This window comes from Alosa pseudoharengus, unplaced genomic scaffold, assembly GCF_046254945.1.
Source record: "Alosa pseudoharengus isolate Yale_2024_CS ecotype anadromous, Long Island Sound unplaced genomic scaffold, YU_APseudo_1.1 YU_APseudo_1.1_scf_2, whole genome shotgun sequence".
NCBI classification, from domain to species: domain Eukaryota; kingdom Metazoa; phylum Chordata; class Actinopteri; order Clupeiformes; family Clupeidae; genus Alosa; species Alosa pseudoharengus.
The window spans coordinates 22,331,284-22,349,308 of record NW_027468663.1 but is presented as its reverse complement, the minus strand read 5'-3'; the positions used below and the strand labels follow the sequence as shown (position 1 = coordinate 22,349,308).

General features: G+C 42.2%; 1 protein-coding gene across 2 annotated transcripts in view; it reads right to left on the bottom strand.

Annotated features, from left to right (window-relative positions):
* Positions 1-5,837, bottom strand: part of pax5 (paired box 5) — a 43,508-nt gene extending 37,671 nt beyond the window's left edge. For both annotated transcript variants that reach the window (XM_076294215.1, XM_076294216.1), the window contains exon 1: positions 5,605-5,837. In XM_076294215.1, coding sequence (XP_076150330.1) covers positions 5,605-5,650 — 46 coding nt within the window. In that variant the 5' untranslated portion in view covers positions 5,651-5,837. The remainder of the gene's footprint in view (positions 1-5,604) is intronic.
* Between the last annotated feature and the right edge of the window lie 12,188 nt (positions 5,838-18,025).

Sequence of the window (18,025 nt, the reverse complement as noted above, 5' to 3'; positions counted from 1 at the left end):
CGTTTGTCTCGTTTGTATTTTGTTCGAAAACAAAAAAAATAAAAAAATCTGTGAAAATAAACTGATGAAATTGATGGAATTAGCTATCGAATTCTATTCCCATTGGAAGCCGTAGCAATTTTGTTTGATATTTTGTTTGAATATTTTATACTTAATAGAAGAAGACTACTGTTCAGACATGGTCTTGATTCATGACGACTCCACGTCCGCGACAAAAAATGATCTGTGATCTGTTCATTAGCTTGTCATGGCAATTTAACATAATACGAAAATAATATTAATAGCAATATGTCCACCATAAGTACCCTAGGCCCAATCAGCTAATAAAAGTCCGACTGTGACTGGGTTATTTGTTTTGTCACGAACAGATTTGGGTTTCGCTTGAGTGTATCCTTGCCTTCTCGCTCCGATGACTGCGCCGTGAACTGTGTCTAAAGAAGCGGTAAGGAAGCACGGAACTTATATGTCAAAGCGCAGTTAACCGATATTTCCTCTCCGGTCATTCAACCTTTCAGCACTATCCATTGATGGAGACTGCAGATCCAGAATGGTACGTTTCCAAGCAAAAAAGAGAAAACTAAAATATTAAAATTAATATAATAATGCAACTCAATTTTTCTTCCTTGAAAAATCCTTGGTAAAATCCTTTAGCTTTACGCGCTCTGAGGGTAGCAGCCGCGCGTCCCAATAAAAAACTAATAACTGCATTTTAAGTGAGCCACAAATGAAATTAAAACGAAAGAGAGGAATAGCAGACATAGAAGGGCTTGTTTGGTGACATCTTTGACAACGCTAATGCCATCCAGTCTGAGTGGAAAACGCAGGTTAAGTTCACTTTTAGTTTGCAGCTCTCTATAGCACTCAAGCAAATCCACTGAAATGTCCTACGGTCTGTGTTGAAATGCCTCTCGGTCCGACCGTAGCCCAAACAAACCTAAAAGAAAGAGAAAATACACCAAGTGCTTTTGTTTCTCGTTATGCTCCGTTGAGTAGAGAAAGCAGAGGCCAGCGGTTAGCCTAAATGTGACTTTACTCCTCCAGGCGAGTCTCGCGACCGTAGAGCAAGCTCACGGCGCGTTTCAGGACCTGCTCTCTTGTGGACAGCGCCAACGCTATAGCGCGCGGAATCTACCGCTACCCCCTGGACAAAATGTCACTCAAACCAATCCACCAATCAGGGCTCTCCGAATAAATTGCCACAACCAGGGCTTTTTGCGCTCAAACGGGCAGGGTGATGATTGGTTGCTGAGGTTTCTCTGTGCCAGTGACGTCCTATTAAAAACTGCCCCTTGATAAATAAGGATCTCGACTCATAAACACTCTCTCAAAACCGTGGTTTTAAATTAATGTTTAATTATAACAGACATATTTTAGACAATATCTGTAAGTGTACAGTGAGGTCATGTAAATAGGTTACTTTAGATGTAATTATTGTTTGCGTGTTTGAATAAATCTAGCCGGTAATAGCTTACTAAAAATGTTTGACAGTGGGATAGTGGGATTCTTTTGAAGAGAAATCGAAAATCTATGTAATCTATAGTTTATTTTAAATTTCAATTTTGAAATGATGGCACTCACTGTCGTGTGTCCACACCTTCACGTAGAATAGCCTGCTACCCAATGTCATTTTGATAAAGGCCACTACAGTAAGTTCAACAATTCTCCACAACATGCAGCTATGCAGTGGGAAAATACGATTTGTCAGAGATTCAGAGCTGTGTTTGTCTATGACCAAAAAACCCTCGTCGAGACAAATCCTGACAGTTATTCTGAATATATGCCTCCATAATATTCCAATTCCTACGAAAGATATTACATTCAAAATGTGTGCGTCTTTTACCCAGAATCTGTGTTCACTAATATGCCTTGCACATTTTGCCAAAAAGGCTATTCCACCTATTGACAATTCAAAATCCATTGAAGCGCTTTTAATTTATAGACCTATAGGCTACAGACTAATTGCTTGTGTTGCCTGAAGGTTCCAAACAAGAAGTCATTACCTTGCCATTTGAGTTAGGTTATTTACATTTGTGTTTAGGCTTTGAATATCAGCACAATAAGCCTATACCATTACTTTATTATAACTCTTTAGCATTATGAAAACGAATATATTGTGCGGTTAAGTAAGTTATCTGAAGTCTATTCAAATAATATTTTTCTATATTCATGGAGTGTGCAGTAGCCTATCTCTGTCAAAATGTCAGCCCTAAATCGACCTATGCATCAAATTGTGTTCCTGTAGCATTCCATAAGAACATAACTTCCATTGTATTCAGAAACAGACTTAGAAAATAGTTTCGACCCTTGCAGATGTCGGTTTAATGTCAATCTGAAGAAGAAAAAAATGAAACCGAACAGTCCTGTATTTTTCTCCCTGCAGCTCGAACTTCGACTAAAAAAACAATACTGTCGCATGTTTGAAAACTTATCCAGGGCCAAACGCATTCATCTGAGCCGTGTTTCTGTTATAGGCTACATTAGGCTACATTAAACTACAGCTTATATTCACTATGTCGTCCATTACGGTTATTTAGGCCAAAGGGTACGCCCACTCTTAAGTTTTGTAGCCTGTTCGACCTCTCAAAGGCTGAAATTCCACAGCCGCTTGCACCGTCAGTGCCACGAGGGGGCGAACACTGTTCCTCTTGCCTCACTGACACTTGCGCACATGAGGAGGAATACAGCCAAAGAGTGGACGTGTCAAAGCGAGACATATGTACGCATATGTTCGCGGCATTCAACTTGGACCTGTGGTTACCTTCTGACTGTTTAACTGTGTTTAACTCACTGCTGCGAAAAAGACGCGCGCCTTGTGAAGAATGGTCATTAGTCCTCGTCTCTTTATCGTAACGCCAGTGTTACGAGACAAGCTCATCAAGACATACCCTGGGCCTGTCGACTAAACAAAGTAATGGCAAACGAGGCCAGTAATTAGTTTTGTCAGGACAATATTTGCTGCTCAATTGTTCTCCTAGTTCTGCATGTATTCTAGATAATTTTCCACGGGGACTTTCGGTCATTGAGCAGCCAGACCGAAAAGTCCACGCCAGCGTAGCCTACATGCTGATTCCAACAACCACCACGTGGGTCTTCGACATATACCGGAGGCAGATTTCGTAAGATTTACGATTAAACTGGCCTCTGACATATGTAAGGTAACGTAGGCTAAAGTCGAAAGATAGCTCAACTGATTGTTTTAAATGATGACGTTACTTAGCTAATAGTTTATGCAATACATATCTTCAGTCCCCTCGGAAATTGCACTCACGAATAAACTAATGATATAAAACGCATTTTCCTAGAAAACACACAGGCTTCTTTCAAAACGAGATTAGCAAATTAAATACACAACCAATTAAAACCAAAACAGCCAATCATGTCTACAAAAATGGCTGTTGCTTTAGGCTGTGAAATTTGGAGAAACTTTCATCACAATACAAACTGTTTAATCCTGTAGTCCAAATTCATTACCATAATTCATTAGGAGTTGGTGCATAATGTCTGGCCTTAAAAACAGTCGGAGAGAAAGAGGTGATAATGATTAGAGAGCAGTTCAAGGCGCAGTGGAAACAGCATCGCTCACTCCGAACCCCATGCTCGAGAACGTTGAACCTATGAAAGATTAATAGCGCATGTTAACCCGGCGCTATTACACGCCCACTGACTGTACGCGTAATGGGAAAGCCATATCTCTTAAGTTTACGTTGCATTTGATTATTTATTTCTAAATAAACAAAAACAAATATATTAGCCTTGTAGACCAACTGAAAGTCACAATCCAATAGCGAGAACGTTCAATTCCACATTACTGAAGGGTAAGATTTAAGGGCCTCAGAGCATCTCAGACAAACCGTGGACTCTTTATCAACTTTGTTCGTTTCAGAAATAAAACTAAGAATATAGCCTAGGTCTACTGAATTGATGAGGTTAACAAATCCAATAAGAACGGCTAAAAACGATTTCAGCTGAACACTAATATCAACTAAGTCCACTGTCAGTGCCTGTAACCTAACTCCCCAGCTAGGCCTTCTTAAAGATTCATTCATCAGCCATCGCCACTGTCGTCCCAACATCCGGCACTTCCATAATTGCTCCAAATGCCGATTTAGGTTGGCATGTTAGGCTAGAATATGCCTAGGCCACTGTAGGCTGTAGTCCGAGTATACCTGATATAAACGACATTACTAAAAGGTCTATGGTGTCTTTTTCAAACAATTAACATTTTCACAGTGTTTTCTCGGCATATTCAGAAGTGCTTTAGGCTATCTTACTATTTTATGTGAGGTTGTGAGCCTATTTTCGTTGCAGAGAGACGACTGTTGACATGCATTCCTAATATCACGCTATGTCAGGTTATAATCGAAATGTTGTAGGTTAATACACCGAGAGGGAAACGGGTAGACCTAGGCTACATGACATAGCAGCATGTAACCGTTCAGAGTGCGCAGGTCATCTGCCAGGATGGAGAGATCAGGAAGCAGTCAAATAACGAATTTATAAATTATTTCTAGTCGCGGCGTTTGTGGTAGGCTATAGAGTGAGCGAAACATATGGCACCTTTCTCTCACTCTTGGCGCGCGCGCACAAACATTGTGCACACATGTGCACACACATATCACGATCTTATGCTACGTCCAGGAGTAGACAACACTACTTGATGTGGCACTCTCTACATTGACTAAACCTATATGTAGCCTATCGCACGACTGATGGAGGCCAGGTGTTTACCCCGACTTGTCTAAAACTGCAGTTCAGCCTACTTTGGTATTGTCTGTGAGAAAGTTCCTTGCCTGATGACAGTAGGGGATAGGCTATATGTCATCATAAGCGAACAATTTCCTCAGTTGGTAGCAGTTAAAAACTGACAAAATTGGAATTCAAATGATGATGTAGGCCTATGTTAAATCAATTGACGGCAAGTCCAAATAGGCTGTTTTCAGTAGCCTATAGCCTGTGTCTTTTCTATCGACTTCCCCATCATGCAGGCCTGCTTTTCAAAAATAATGATGCCTTTCGATTTGTCGCTCTAAGACTGAGCACGTTGAGTTGTTTAAAGATGTCGAGATTTTTTTTAAAAGTCAAATGTTATTTTACCAGCTAGGCAAGGCATAATGGTTGGAATAATAATGTAATCAATGCGCATTTTAATGTTTATCCTTTATTTTATTCCATATTGAGGATGCAGGCCTATTTTCACTTAGATGTCCCAAGCACTTAACGATAGGCCAATGTGTAAATTAGACAATACATTGTATTAAACATTTTAAATCTGTGAGCAGACCTAAACACTGGTTTTATTCTATCATTAGGCAGGGTATAAAACATAGGTCTTACAGCCTACTTTATAGTCTAGCCTATAACCTTCGAAACATCTCAAATGTCAAGTAGGCTACAGTCATAATATCACCGACTTATGGGTCTGTGTATAGAGCTATCTAGGCTTACCAAAACTGTCGACTGGATTTTTTCAAAAGTGACTTCACTTAAAATTTATGATTAAAAGAAAATAGATTAAACAAAACATTATGTAATGTTCATAAAATGTAGCCTATCATTTAAAACATAATTCATTCACAAGATGGATTAGGCTACAAGAGGCCTTACCTGACCTTCCAATACGCAGCGGCTGAAGCTTGTGGTCTAAGTCCATACTGGGTAAGAAGCCGATGAGTAAAAAAAAAAAAAAAGAAAGAAAGAAGAAAAGAAAAAATCTTCCCTGCTTCTATCCAGTGATCCTTTTTATTCGTCTCCCCTTTCTTTTTAGTGATACAGTGTTTTTTGACGATAGTAGGTTGAAATAACTTGAGGCTTCCGCTCCCTGTAGCGGCGTTACAAGTGCTCATTGAGCTGCAACTAAACGTTTTAGGTGGAAAAAGGCACCGGAGGAAGCGTGAAATGATTAAGGGGAAACTGAAAAAAGTGCTGCGCGCCCATGTCCTTTCTTCAACGCGCACACACACACGCACGCACGCACGCACACACTAACACAAACACTTTGTAAGTCTCCATACAGAAAGGATTCCCTTTTTACAAAGTTTTTCTCTTAGTTTCTCCACCCCCCCCCTCCCCTCAGCGCGAGCGCGCGTGTGTGTGCACGTGTGCAAGAGAGAGAGAGAGAGAGAGAGAGAGAGAGAGAGAACTCTCAGGTTTTTTACAAGGTAGGTTAGGTCCATATCAGAATTCCACTCAACTTTCTAACTGTTAAGATATAAGGTTAAGGCAGTCTATAGGGTACAGTCTATAGGGCTTACATGTGCTATTTACAACTATTGGCAACATTGTTCAAAGCCAAATCAAAAGAAACTTTCACACTGTAGGCTAACCAGTGATCACTCACACGTATAGGGCCAGTTATAGCACTAGAAGAACTATAGCCTATTGTTAGCACAAATCATAATGTTGTCTAACATCCTTGTGAAGTAGCCTAGCTCTAGAATGCAGTGATGTCCATTTCATAGGCTATACAATGTTTTGGTTGTGTCTAATGACAGAGCATGCCTCTTCAGAATGCTGGAGTTTAACTTAACACTATAAATATTCTCAGTCAATGGAAATATGTTATTTTCCCTTTGGCAATTCGCCGTGTTAAATGACAGCAAAATAAGCTTTTCAAGAGTTCAGGCGCAGCAGAGAGACAATTGACTTCCGAACAATGAATATGACGTGCTGTTCTCCCACGTTTGTTGTCGTCTTGCACCCGACCTGACCTTCGCTCACGACTAGGGAATAAAACAAATGTTTTCTTTTCTGTTCTCAGTGATAGTGGGCTGTACCAATAACAATCGGTTGAAGGGAAGAGACCATGGGAACTTTGTACTGCATTAATTGAACATTAAGTAGCCTAAACCATATTATTTAAGGGGTTGACTCCAGATTACGCAATGTGACTTTTGTTTGTGATCCTGGAGACAAATAGGTATGTGTAGGCTATCTTTGAGTTATTTAAAGTAGCCGAGGTTTTACTTATAGGCCTACAGCGGCAGTGGGGAACCATCTCCAGACGTCAATTGCATATCAAAATGTATTTTCGCTACGTAATTTGCCATGCAAAAATAAATGTTGAATAAAATATCTAAATGACTTAGCTGGTGAACATTTCCCCTGCCATTATGAGTTTATTCAAATAAATTATTTTCATTTCCTATAGTCTTAAATTAAGCAGACTATAGTCACCATTTAATGACAAGACGTAGGCTCTGATTTTATATATGACTAGATTCAATGTTGACGCAAACAATTCTCAGATCAATTTGGCCACATCCCATACTCACTCAAATACACTTCATATACTAATGCCAGTAGGTTATACTTAATTCTTTATGTTAAAGGTGTAACATCAGACCCAAACTGCCCTACACGCATGTTTGATGAAAGACCATTCATAGGACATCATGACATTTGGAAATAAATAGACTAGGCTATTTAAAATATAGGCCTTAGCCTAAAATGCCTTGTGTGCGTTGATATTTAATTGAATCAAAATAAGCTAATGTTTTATTCCTTAGGTTAATGGTGCGTATTGGAGTCTTCCTTCCCTTTGGCTTCCGTCCGTTCCGTTTACAAAACACTGTCTTTCAGTCGAAACCTGAGATATTAAACACGAGATAATATAAATTACTTTCAGGCTTTTACATTGTTTGCGTATAGGTATACTGTCCTGCCCATGACACATGTCCAAACATCCATTTATTTGAAGGTATTGAATTAAAAAAGAAAACTTTTTCTAGTGGAAATTCCCGGAATTATCGTTTAGTTTTCAAATATATTCCCATCGTTGAGGTTTATCTTTGGTTTAAAATTTTATTTTGAATATGGCCCCTTCCCCTCTTCCACAAATGGCGTTGTATAAAAATAATTAATTTGTGAAGGATTTTGGAGATTCACTGCGTGACCCTCATGTTGACCAAGTGGAACTGGAAATAATCGTGTTAGAGCGCGACACATGAACCAATGGGGACAATCAGAACAACAAGTAAACAAATACATTGAGATAAAGTACAGTAATGAGGCTTTTTGGCCTTTATTCACGCACCTTCCCTTTGATTTCCATCAGGGAAGATTCACTCAATTAGCTCACAGAGCCCTATTTATCACAAATGTGAAATATCAATAGACAATATATAAGGGTGTATTTGAACATTTCTGTTGTAAAAAGAACAGGATAAACATGGTTTAGGTCCCATGCACAAAGTAGTAAACACACACACACACACACACACACACACACACACACACAGGACCAAAATTCTTCACCCACTTTCTTGCCCTCCTATTCATCTGAACTCTAGAGAGGTGCAGGGTAAACCCAACTCCTGTTCCACTTGGCTGTGAGCTGCACATGCTACATCCATCATTTTACATACTTTCAGAGTAGAAAACAAAAGTCCATTTCTGATACATTATTTATCACTATACAATGGAGACAAATGCAGCTTAAATTCCATATCCCCATGAAAACATGCATAAACACAATTCAGAAACTGTGCTGCATGGACAATTCAAGTTCACTCTCTTGTTTATAGAGCCAATTTTTTCAGAAGCAATATTTGAACGTCTGTTGGCCTACAAGATAAAAAAAAAGGAGAGGCATCATATTATCTCTAAATTTATCCAGATTTAGCAATTGGTTGTCTTATTATCAAGAGCTTTGAGTCTTGAGTGAGTATGACAGACATTTTTTTAAATTTGGAGGACATCTTTTCTGAAAGTTGTCGAAACAACATTGATAAACCTAGTGCCACAACTGAATTATCATTCTAGTCAATATGCTGTCTATCTTTTTAAAGATATATGTGTACATAAAAATAAAAATATTATGTTCACTGTTTACCATGGATAGTATACAATGTGTGTACTGTTCATTTAGGCCACATATTGGATTGCAAGATGTCATTCGGGTTGAATAGGATAATATGAATTCTTTTCATATATGAAAAAAGTAAAATTGCAACAAAAGGAGTGATGTTTTTTCCCCTCTAATCACAGTTCCAAGCAAACAGCAGTTATATATCATAGTCTTTTACAAATCCATCACCCACTCTCCACAAATACTCCAGTGGCCATTAAAATGTTGGGAAATACTGATGTGTGTTTAAAATGAAAGAGCCAGTCTTATCATCCTTTAAATTGGACCAAACTCTGATCCTAAAAACAGTGATTGTCTCTGTCACACTTGAGTGGAACACTCTTTACTGCACCAGCTTGGCTGAGCTAAAAACCAGCATTAATGCAGACTGCCATTGAGGGCCCATTTGACTTCATTTGACTTTATTGCACCAACGACAATCCCTGTCAAGCAGAACAGCCCAACGGAATCACCGAATTGGAATGGGAAGCCATGGCCTCCGATAGTCCAACTCTATCTTCAACACCCGACTGGTTTGAATTTGTGTAGATTAAACCTCTGGCCGGCATCTACCACTCCTTAAAACAATAACAGCAATACAACTCTACAAAAGGACCAACTTCAGGCCTCCAAAGCATCAATTTCAGTGAGCCGGGGAGGCATTCCCAAACCGGCCAAGTTTTAGAGCTTTTCCCAAATTCCACAACAGATGTGACAGTCATTAGGGATCAATGAGGAAAGGTAACCTTTCAAAGGAAACAATCCACCAGTCTGATAGCCTTTGGCGCCTGTGACACGCTTGGTAACATCCCTAGATTCAGATGCCATTCAGCCTATGATTTGCTATCTGTTGTTACATTCTCAGCCTCAGGCACATCATAGCTTGTTAAGTTATGATAAATAGAAAAAAAATTGTGGATGAGAGGAGAGGTCTACAGTCTTTGTCTGAAATAAATATGTGAATCTAAAGACTGCTTATTCATAAGGATGGGTATGTTGACCAGGTTCAACATCAAGGCTAGTATGTCCAATGCAAAAGTCACTGCATTTTTCACTGCACTCAATGTTTTGTCAGTACAGACACATTATGCACCACAACTGTGCAGGCTATTACAAGCATTAGGTAATTGTTTGAGTAGGTGGTTGTAAAATGATTATAAAAAAAGATTAGAATTTGTACATGTGTCTTAACGTTGTTTTCTTTTAGCCCCTTCCTAATCAAATTTGACTACATCACTGAGACCTTCTTTGAATGCAGACCACATTTTGGGAAATTCCATCTATACGGAGTGCCGACACGTTTCAATATGGACCTAAACGATTGTTGCATGTGGAAATATTTCAAGTTATTATTTGGATAACAATATTTGAAGTTATTTGAATAGCATATACATTTATTCTGTTAGAAATGCCGATACTCTGCAATTGCAGGGGAGTATTGTTGCGCTCAGATGATCTAGAGTTTAGCCAGGTGCGTTTGAACTAAGAGTTGAAGAGAGAGAGAGGAGTAGTTCGCACACTGAAAGAAATGACTTAAATAAAGTCTTCAGAAAGGAGTTTTTCATTTAATTTTGGGAGCAAGAGCAGACGTTTCAGTCGTCCGGCTATTCTAAATGCTCACAGTGAATCAACTGCAGACATGCAATTAACAAGTACCCAGTTGGGTTAAGGGCAATCAAGAGACAGTACCCAGTTGGGTTAAGGGCAATCAAGAGACAGTACCCAGTTGGGTTAAGGGCAATTAACAAGTACCCAGTTGGGTTAAGGGCAATCAAGAGACAGGGGTGGTGGGAGGGGCTTTAGGCCAGACCCAGACAACAAGTATAAATGCATTTGTTTTCGTTACAACACTTGTAGACATTCATTTAAAAGAGTTAATGAGATAAAAGTTTTACAAAAAGCATGATAGATTTAAGTCCTCGTTCATCCCTTTTGGACAGAGGCTACCAAGTTCAGAAATCCAGAAACATTCTCTCTGAACCAGTGTTTTATCCAAGTAGAATTTGTACATGTGTCTTAATGTTGTTTTCTTTTAGCCCCTTCCTAATCAAATTTGACTGCATCACTGAGACCTTCTTTGAATGCAGACCACATTTTGGGAAATTCCATCTATAGGGAGTGCTGACACGTTTCAATATGGACCTAAACGATTGTTGCATGTGGAAATATTTCAAGTTATTATTTGGATAACAATATTTGAAGTTATTTGAATAGCATATACATTTTATTCTGTTAGAAATGCCGATACTCTGCAATTAGCATTGTTTTCAAACATATTCTTGCTCAAACAATCCATGTTATCTGGATTATACTTACATATTATATCCCATAAGAACCCAAATCCATTTCTCAATTGAACCAAATGTTATACAGTTTGCTATACAGTTTGTTTAGCTTAATTTACCTTAACTTCACAGCTTTGGAGTCATTGGAATGGTTATATGAGCTTTTCTGGGGTGAATAAAGGCTTACTCGTTTCCCCCTAGCGCCTGTGAGCGGAAAAACCACCCATGCAACTTTGGGCCGGCAGGCCGACGGACTCAGAGACAGAAGTGAGTGGGAGAGAGAGTCGGGGTGGGATCGGGAAAGGACCACGGGGCGGGAATCGAACCCGGGTCGCCGGCGTACGGTGCAGGTGCCCCAGCCAGTTGCGCCACAGCTGGGGCCACTCTTTGACCACGTTATCTGTTGAACTACCAGTAACCCACTGTGTAATGGCATACCATACCGTTACGTTACTTACTTACTAAGTCCTCTTCACCCAAGTTGGATCATAGGACCTTCACTTTAAGTCTTCATCTCTCTCTGTCTTAGGCTGCCTGCACTATCTCTCCACAGGACAGCCCTGTGGTCTTGAGTTCTGACTCTAGGGTTCTTCTCCAGGTCTGAGTCAGTCAACTTCTTTTCCTCTTTCTCCAGGGGTTTCAATCTAAGGCATGACGGGTAATGTTTGTCTGTCCTTTGTCCTTTCATTTTCTCATTTAAATGGTGTTGATAATGGGCTGCTGTCTGGTTCTCTTGGTCTTCAGTGGCCTGTCTGTTGATGGTTACTGGAGCTTCCTGGGTGAAATTCATCTGCCATGGTGTCTCCAGTCCTGTGGTCTTGGTAACACTGAGGAGTCTGTATGTGTTGATGGGTATGCAACAAGAGCAAAATGCCATCGATAAAGTCTACATCCTCCAGTTTCTGGGTAAGGGTCCATTGTATGGCCTTTGGCTAGTTCATTGTTGTCCTCATCACCCAACTGATCACAAGTAGGAAGATTATCAGGAAAGGCTACCTTGCCTGACTCCAGCATTTACATGGAAGGGTTCTGACATATTGGTGTTATGAGGGACACACAACTAAAGGGCTCTTTATCTTCTGAGGAATATTGTAATGCCTGAAGACTCCCCAGATCCCCCTCTTATCCAGGGCATCAAAAGCATTCTTGAAGTCAATGAAGAATATGTGGAGTAAGGACTGCCACCCCAGCGATTATTCTATACAAATATGGAGGGTCGTCACTGGCGCCTTAATGCAGGGGCTTACCTGGGCTTCAGCCCAGGGGCCTCGACCAATGAGGGGCCTCCTAATAATAATAATGATAATCAATAATAATAAATGGCCGTGTCCGTATTCGCGGCGTCATTAGCAGACTCTGGAGCTAGCCTAAATAATTGAGCACATCGCACTGCTCTACAATGACATCCATGCAGAGGCCCCCTTTGTCTTCTCCAATTCTAAAGTGTAACAAAATGTAACAAAACGTAATAAATCCCAACGGGTGTTTAAAGGAGCTAGAGGAGAGGCTGAAACTGACTGACAAGCTTACAAACTCTGGAGATAACGTGGGTAGGATTGAAGCAACGATAAACGAATGACGTGGATTCCTGTAACTGTCCATGAAAACAGAAGGCATAGCAGGTAAATATCGTAGCAAATAGCCTGGAAATGAAACGGCTTTACATGTATTTAACATGTATTTCACTTGTCTCATTGGAGTGAACGCAGAACATGGGCTGTGGCGCAAATAAATGAATTAGTGATCTGCATCTCCGTTCACCAACAGCTAAGTTTGTGCTAACCCATTCGCACATATAATAGCCTATGTTATGTGTTCTCCATTGCTAACGTGAGATATGTCTCCATGTAGTGTAGTGATAGTGCATGCTGCTTGTTCTGTAAGCTAAAAGTATTTCTGTCCCTCCCAAACTGCGTTAGGCGGGTCACATCGCAGGCCGGGTATCATTTAATCATAATTAATATTTGCGGTTTGGGGGGGGGGGGGCGGGGGGGGGGCATTAAGGCGTTAACATATAGCCCAGGGGCCTCGGGTGGTATTAAGGCGCCCCTGAGGGTCGTTATCCAATCTGAACAACATCTCCCAGCTCGGAACTCCACCCATGCTCCTCTTAGGGGTAAGCTACACCAGGCACGTATTGGAATGTCACATATTACCAACCGTCCTGTATGTCCAACCTCTTACGTGTATGTGTCACTTAATATTAATTTCTATACAAACCAAGACGGCAGATTCCTAAAGAAATGCAAGCACCCACACCATAAGTGTATCAAAATTAGCTATGTACCAAAAATGACATTTTACCGTGACTCGAAGAGCTGTAAACAGTCTTGTAAGGCTGTGTGTACAAATCCCCTTGGAGCTCCAATCGAATTTTTAATTGTGACGAGAATTCTCGGGCTAACCATTGATATGCCGTGAGAAAGGTTGGGAATAGGCACCCACCAGCCCAGCACTAAACTCCGAGTGTGGTACACAAAATCAGACATTTCAGGCAGTAAAAGTTTACGATAACTGAGGTGTTCCGTTCGCGTTGCGTCTGCTACAACAATTAGCTTCCACTATAATCAATGGTAGTAGCTACACCAGACGTGATATTGGCGCGTACGTACGTTCCATTCTTCTAAATGGATTTTACGCGAACGCTTCAGTTACGCGCCTGGTGTAGCCTGCGTTCTACCTCTGGCTATGCTTCCACTGATTGGAACTTCTGAACAGATGCACGCATCGGTCGAATTGACAATACTGTGTCCCACCTTCTTCTAGCAGTCCAATCCTCCCTGCAACAGGTGGATGCAGGGAGGATTGACCAGCTAGGAGCTAGGCCGGCTTATGGCAGTTTTAGTGCGTGCCCGCCGCCTGGTCTGGCTTTCTCAAATCCCAAGATGCATGCAGAGCTACGCTGCGGGAGCTTTCCTTCGTGCCCCTGCCCCCTGCTCTTGTGTCCGAATTGTGAAGACAGCAGGTAGGCATACCACACCGATGGTGCGTTTCCGGACACCACAACACCCACCACCACGGCGGGAACGCCCTTGGCCACATAACACTGCGCCGCCAGTGCACAGGGCACACAGGCAGTCTCCCAGGGACTCGATGCCCTTTTGCCGCCAGCCTCACCCCCATGCGCTGCCCTCCCAAAAATGCCAGCACAGAGCAACAAAGCAACCCTTCAGAACTGTGTCACAGAGCTGGGGTTAACTATCAAATGGAGAAGAGCTTGCTCGTCCCAAACCAGACAATTCAATTTATAGGCATGGTGTGGAACTTACAGCATGCTGTTGCCATGACAGCCACCCTAACACGGCGGCGTGTGATGAACATTATGACATTAGCCTCACAAGTTTGCCAGGGGCGCAGACTACATTTCAGACTGCTGTTAAGACTGTGAAGACGGCCCCTGCAGATGTGGTTAACTGGACTAGGCCTCGATGTTGTTCAGCACAAGGATTCATTTGTTCGCATCAACCGGGAGTGCATAGCGGCACTAGATCTGTGGCAACAGTAGGTGTTCCTATCTTCAGGGGTGCCGCTTGGAGCAGCACCCACTCGCAGAGAGGTGGTCGCAACAGATGACTCTCTTACAGGTTGGGGTGCTGTGTGGCAACCCAGAGCAGTTTGTGGCTCATGGAGCCCACAACAGAGGAAGGAACACATAAACCTTCTGGAGCTCAGAGCAGTGCATCTGCCGCTCAGACACTTCATACCCTTTCTGCAGGGCCGCCATGTGCTCATCTGCTCAGACAACATGACAACAGTGTACAACATCAATCACCAGGGGGGATTCCCTCCTGCATTACGCGTTACACATTGCCTGTTGAAGTGGCCATTCCCCAGGCTAGTGTCACTCAAAGCCATTCATTTACCTAGGGTGCTCAACTCTGTGGCGGACTCTTTGTCCAGGCAACGTCTTGACCCAGAGGAGTGGCAACGGGTCATGCAGCAGATATGGGACCGCTATGCAAAGGCATCGGTGGACTTGTTTGCCAGCAAGGAGTCCACACGCTGTCGCATGTGGTTCTCTCGCATACAGGAGACCGAAGCAATGGGCCTGGATGCCTTGGCACACGATTGGCCAAACTGTCTGCTGTATGCCTTCCCTCCGATTCCCCTTCTGTTAGAGGTGCTACTCCAAATACGCCAGTGCAACCATCAAGCCCTGTTACTGGCACCGCGTTGGCCAGCAAGACCTTGGTTTGGGCCACTTTATTCACTGCTGCAGGGAGTTCCATTGCAGCTACCTCAAAGAGTAGACCTGCTATCTCAGATGGACGGCAAGGCGTGGCACCCTTCCCAGAATGCCTCCAACTGTGGGTGTGGCCTCTGGGTCCAGCAACCTTCTATTAGGCTGTGACCCTGCAGTCTTTAATACAGTACAAAATGCAAGAGCTCCCTCAACAAGACAGCTATACGCAAACAGGTGGAAACTCTTTGCCAGCTGGTGTGATGCTTCAGGGACTTCACCAATACATTGTTCACTGCCCTTAATTTTGAGATTTCTTCAGCATCTTTTGGATGAGGGGAAATCCCCTTCTACCGTGAAGGTGTATGTGGCAGCTATTTCGGCAAAGCATTGGGGTTCAACCATTGGAGTGGAAGCATTGGAGTGGAGGGTTCAACCATTCACAGTCGCATCCATAGTTTTCATAAAGGCGCTCAGCCTCTACAGAGCCCCTTGCAGTCCACAGCGGGACCTACACCAAGTTTTGGACTCCTTACGTACTACTCCCTTCGAGCCGTTGGCTCAGGCTGAACTGAAATGGTTTTCTTTAAAAACGGCTTTTTTACTGGTATTAGTGTCAGCTACTGTAAGTGTGTTAGTGAGCTTCATGCCGTCTCCGTCAGCCCAGACTGCATGAGATGGAGGCCAGATTTCTCTGGTGTCACTCTGTGGCCAAACCCAGTTTTTCTCCCAAAAGTCTTGTCTCCTTCCTTTATCAATCAGTCTATTGACCTTTCTTCATACAGTGATGACACTGATGAGCATCGCTCCCTTTGGTGTCCTGTTCAAGTTTTGAAACACTATGTTGACATAACAAATTCTGTACGTCATTCTGATCAGCTGTTCGTATGCTATGGGACAGGTAACACTGGCGTGTGCCTCTCACACTGGGTCTGTGAAGTAATTTCTCATGCCTACAAAGCAACAGGTACTTCTCCCCCTCTACATTTTCACAATTGTATAGAGTCAATGTGGCCTTGCCTAAATTCTGCCATACTCTCAAATGCACATCAGCCATTGTGGGGCATGTTTGTCCTCCTGACACTGCTGGTATTAGTCATTCAAAGGCTATGCCGCCTCTGGCGGTCAGGAGGCATGAAATAGAACACTAGTTACGAATGTATCTGTGGTTCTATGAATCCCAAATTTATTCATTCAAAGGCTATGCCGCCTCTGGCGGTCATTCGGCATTCATAGAACCACAGTTACATTCGTAACTAGCATTTCCCTGCGCAGTTCACACACAGAGTGGGGGAGGGGCGGCGGTAACATTCTAACACTGCACCCATTGATCTCGACGACGTTCAAACTAGCTCTTCCAAAACCAAACTCTCGAAAAGTTAACGTAAGCACTTCTAGCGACCTAAACAATTATAAACACCAGCACTAAACTCACACTTGAATGCATTTGAATGTCTGTGCATTGCCATGCAGCTCAGTTAAAAGCAAAAGTTAACACTAACGTTAGTTCACTATATAAATAAAAGTTACTTACTTACTAACTTACTAAACCTCCCTCCACACCTTAAGAGACGTGCCAGTGAGAGATGCTAGCACCCATGGATGAGTTTTCTCTCCCACTCTGAGAATGAAATCTGCACTTCAGAAGCACCTACAGTACACCAAACTTTACAGTCATTATAGAAAGATACATTTCTGTCTGCAGCCAGCAAGGTTCACAATAAGCACGATTCAGGGTAGGCGAATAACAATGTTCATAGGAGTTTGATGACTGCTTTCTTGGTAGATGTGTAATATCTGTGACGTGATTTGATACTTCTGGCGTTCGAACACCGCAGTTCCAACAACGTTGTTGATGATGCAGTGATAGATATCATTGGTGGAAATGGTGGCAATGTGTAATACCCCACCCCCTTGAAATTCTCTGCCACCACCTGTCTGAGTCAACATTTGTCTAATTTAAACAAGTCATTAATGCTGGCACTGTCATTGTCATCAGCAAACCTAAACTTATTCAGTCAGTCAAAATCAATTGTTTCAAATAAAGTTGCACTGCTTTATTTGGTATTTCCACGTGGCACACTAGTTCACCTGCACATAGTCAGAAGCAAGAGGACAATCTCACTTAACATGCTCAAACCGTTGGGACAATAAGTCACCTGCTTAAGCCGCTCAATGGTGTTTTAAGCCCCCACCTTCAAGGCAAGACTTCAAGGCAGCGCTGCAACCGTCGATTTGCAGCCAGGGTAGTGTAGCAACTCTCCGTTGGCTTGCAAGCTGAAAAAAATCAAACTTTGGTCAGGCCAATCACATTGTGTATAGAGTCGGTAGACAGGCGACTAATAATGATAGCACAGTTGCGACGGTGCTGCGTGAATTCCCTACTTGAAAACAAAGATGATGAATGCTGCTGCTGGCGAACAGTGCGACTCGAGTTAAGCTTTTTTTAAGTTGGCAAAAGTTTGATCAACTAGCCAACTAGCTCCGCTAGTGGGAAAACACATGGGAGTCATGAGTTGTAGTGCTATCCTATTGTGTGCAGAGGGAATTTGAAAGACAACCGTTTATCCCGCCCCCCAGATTGAACACTGCCAATGGTGAGTTCCCAGACCCTACATCTTGATGTGGGTCTGGTTCGTCAGGCTACCAAACACCGCTTAAGCCACTGTAACATTGATTTTTCTTCAATATCTTTTAATGAACATTAAGCCAACA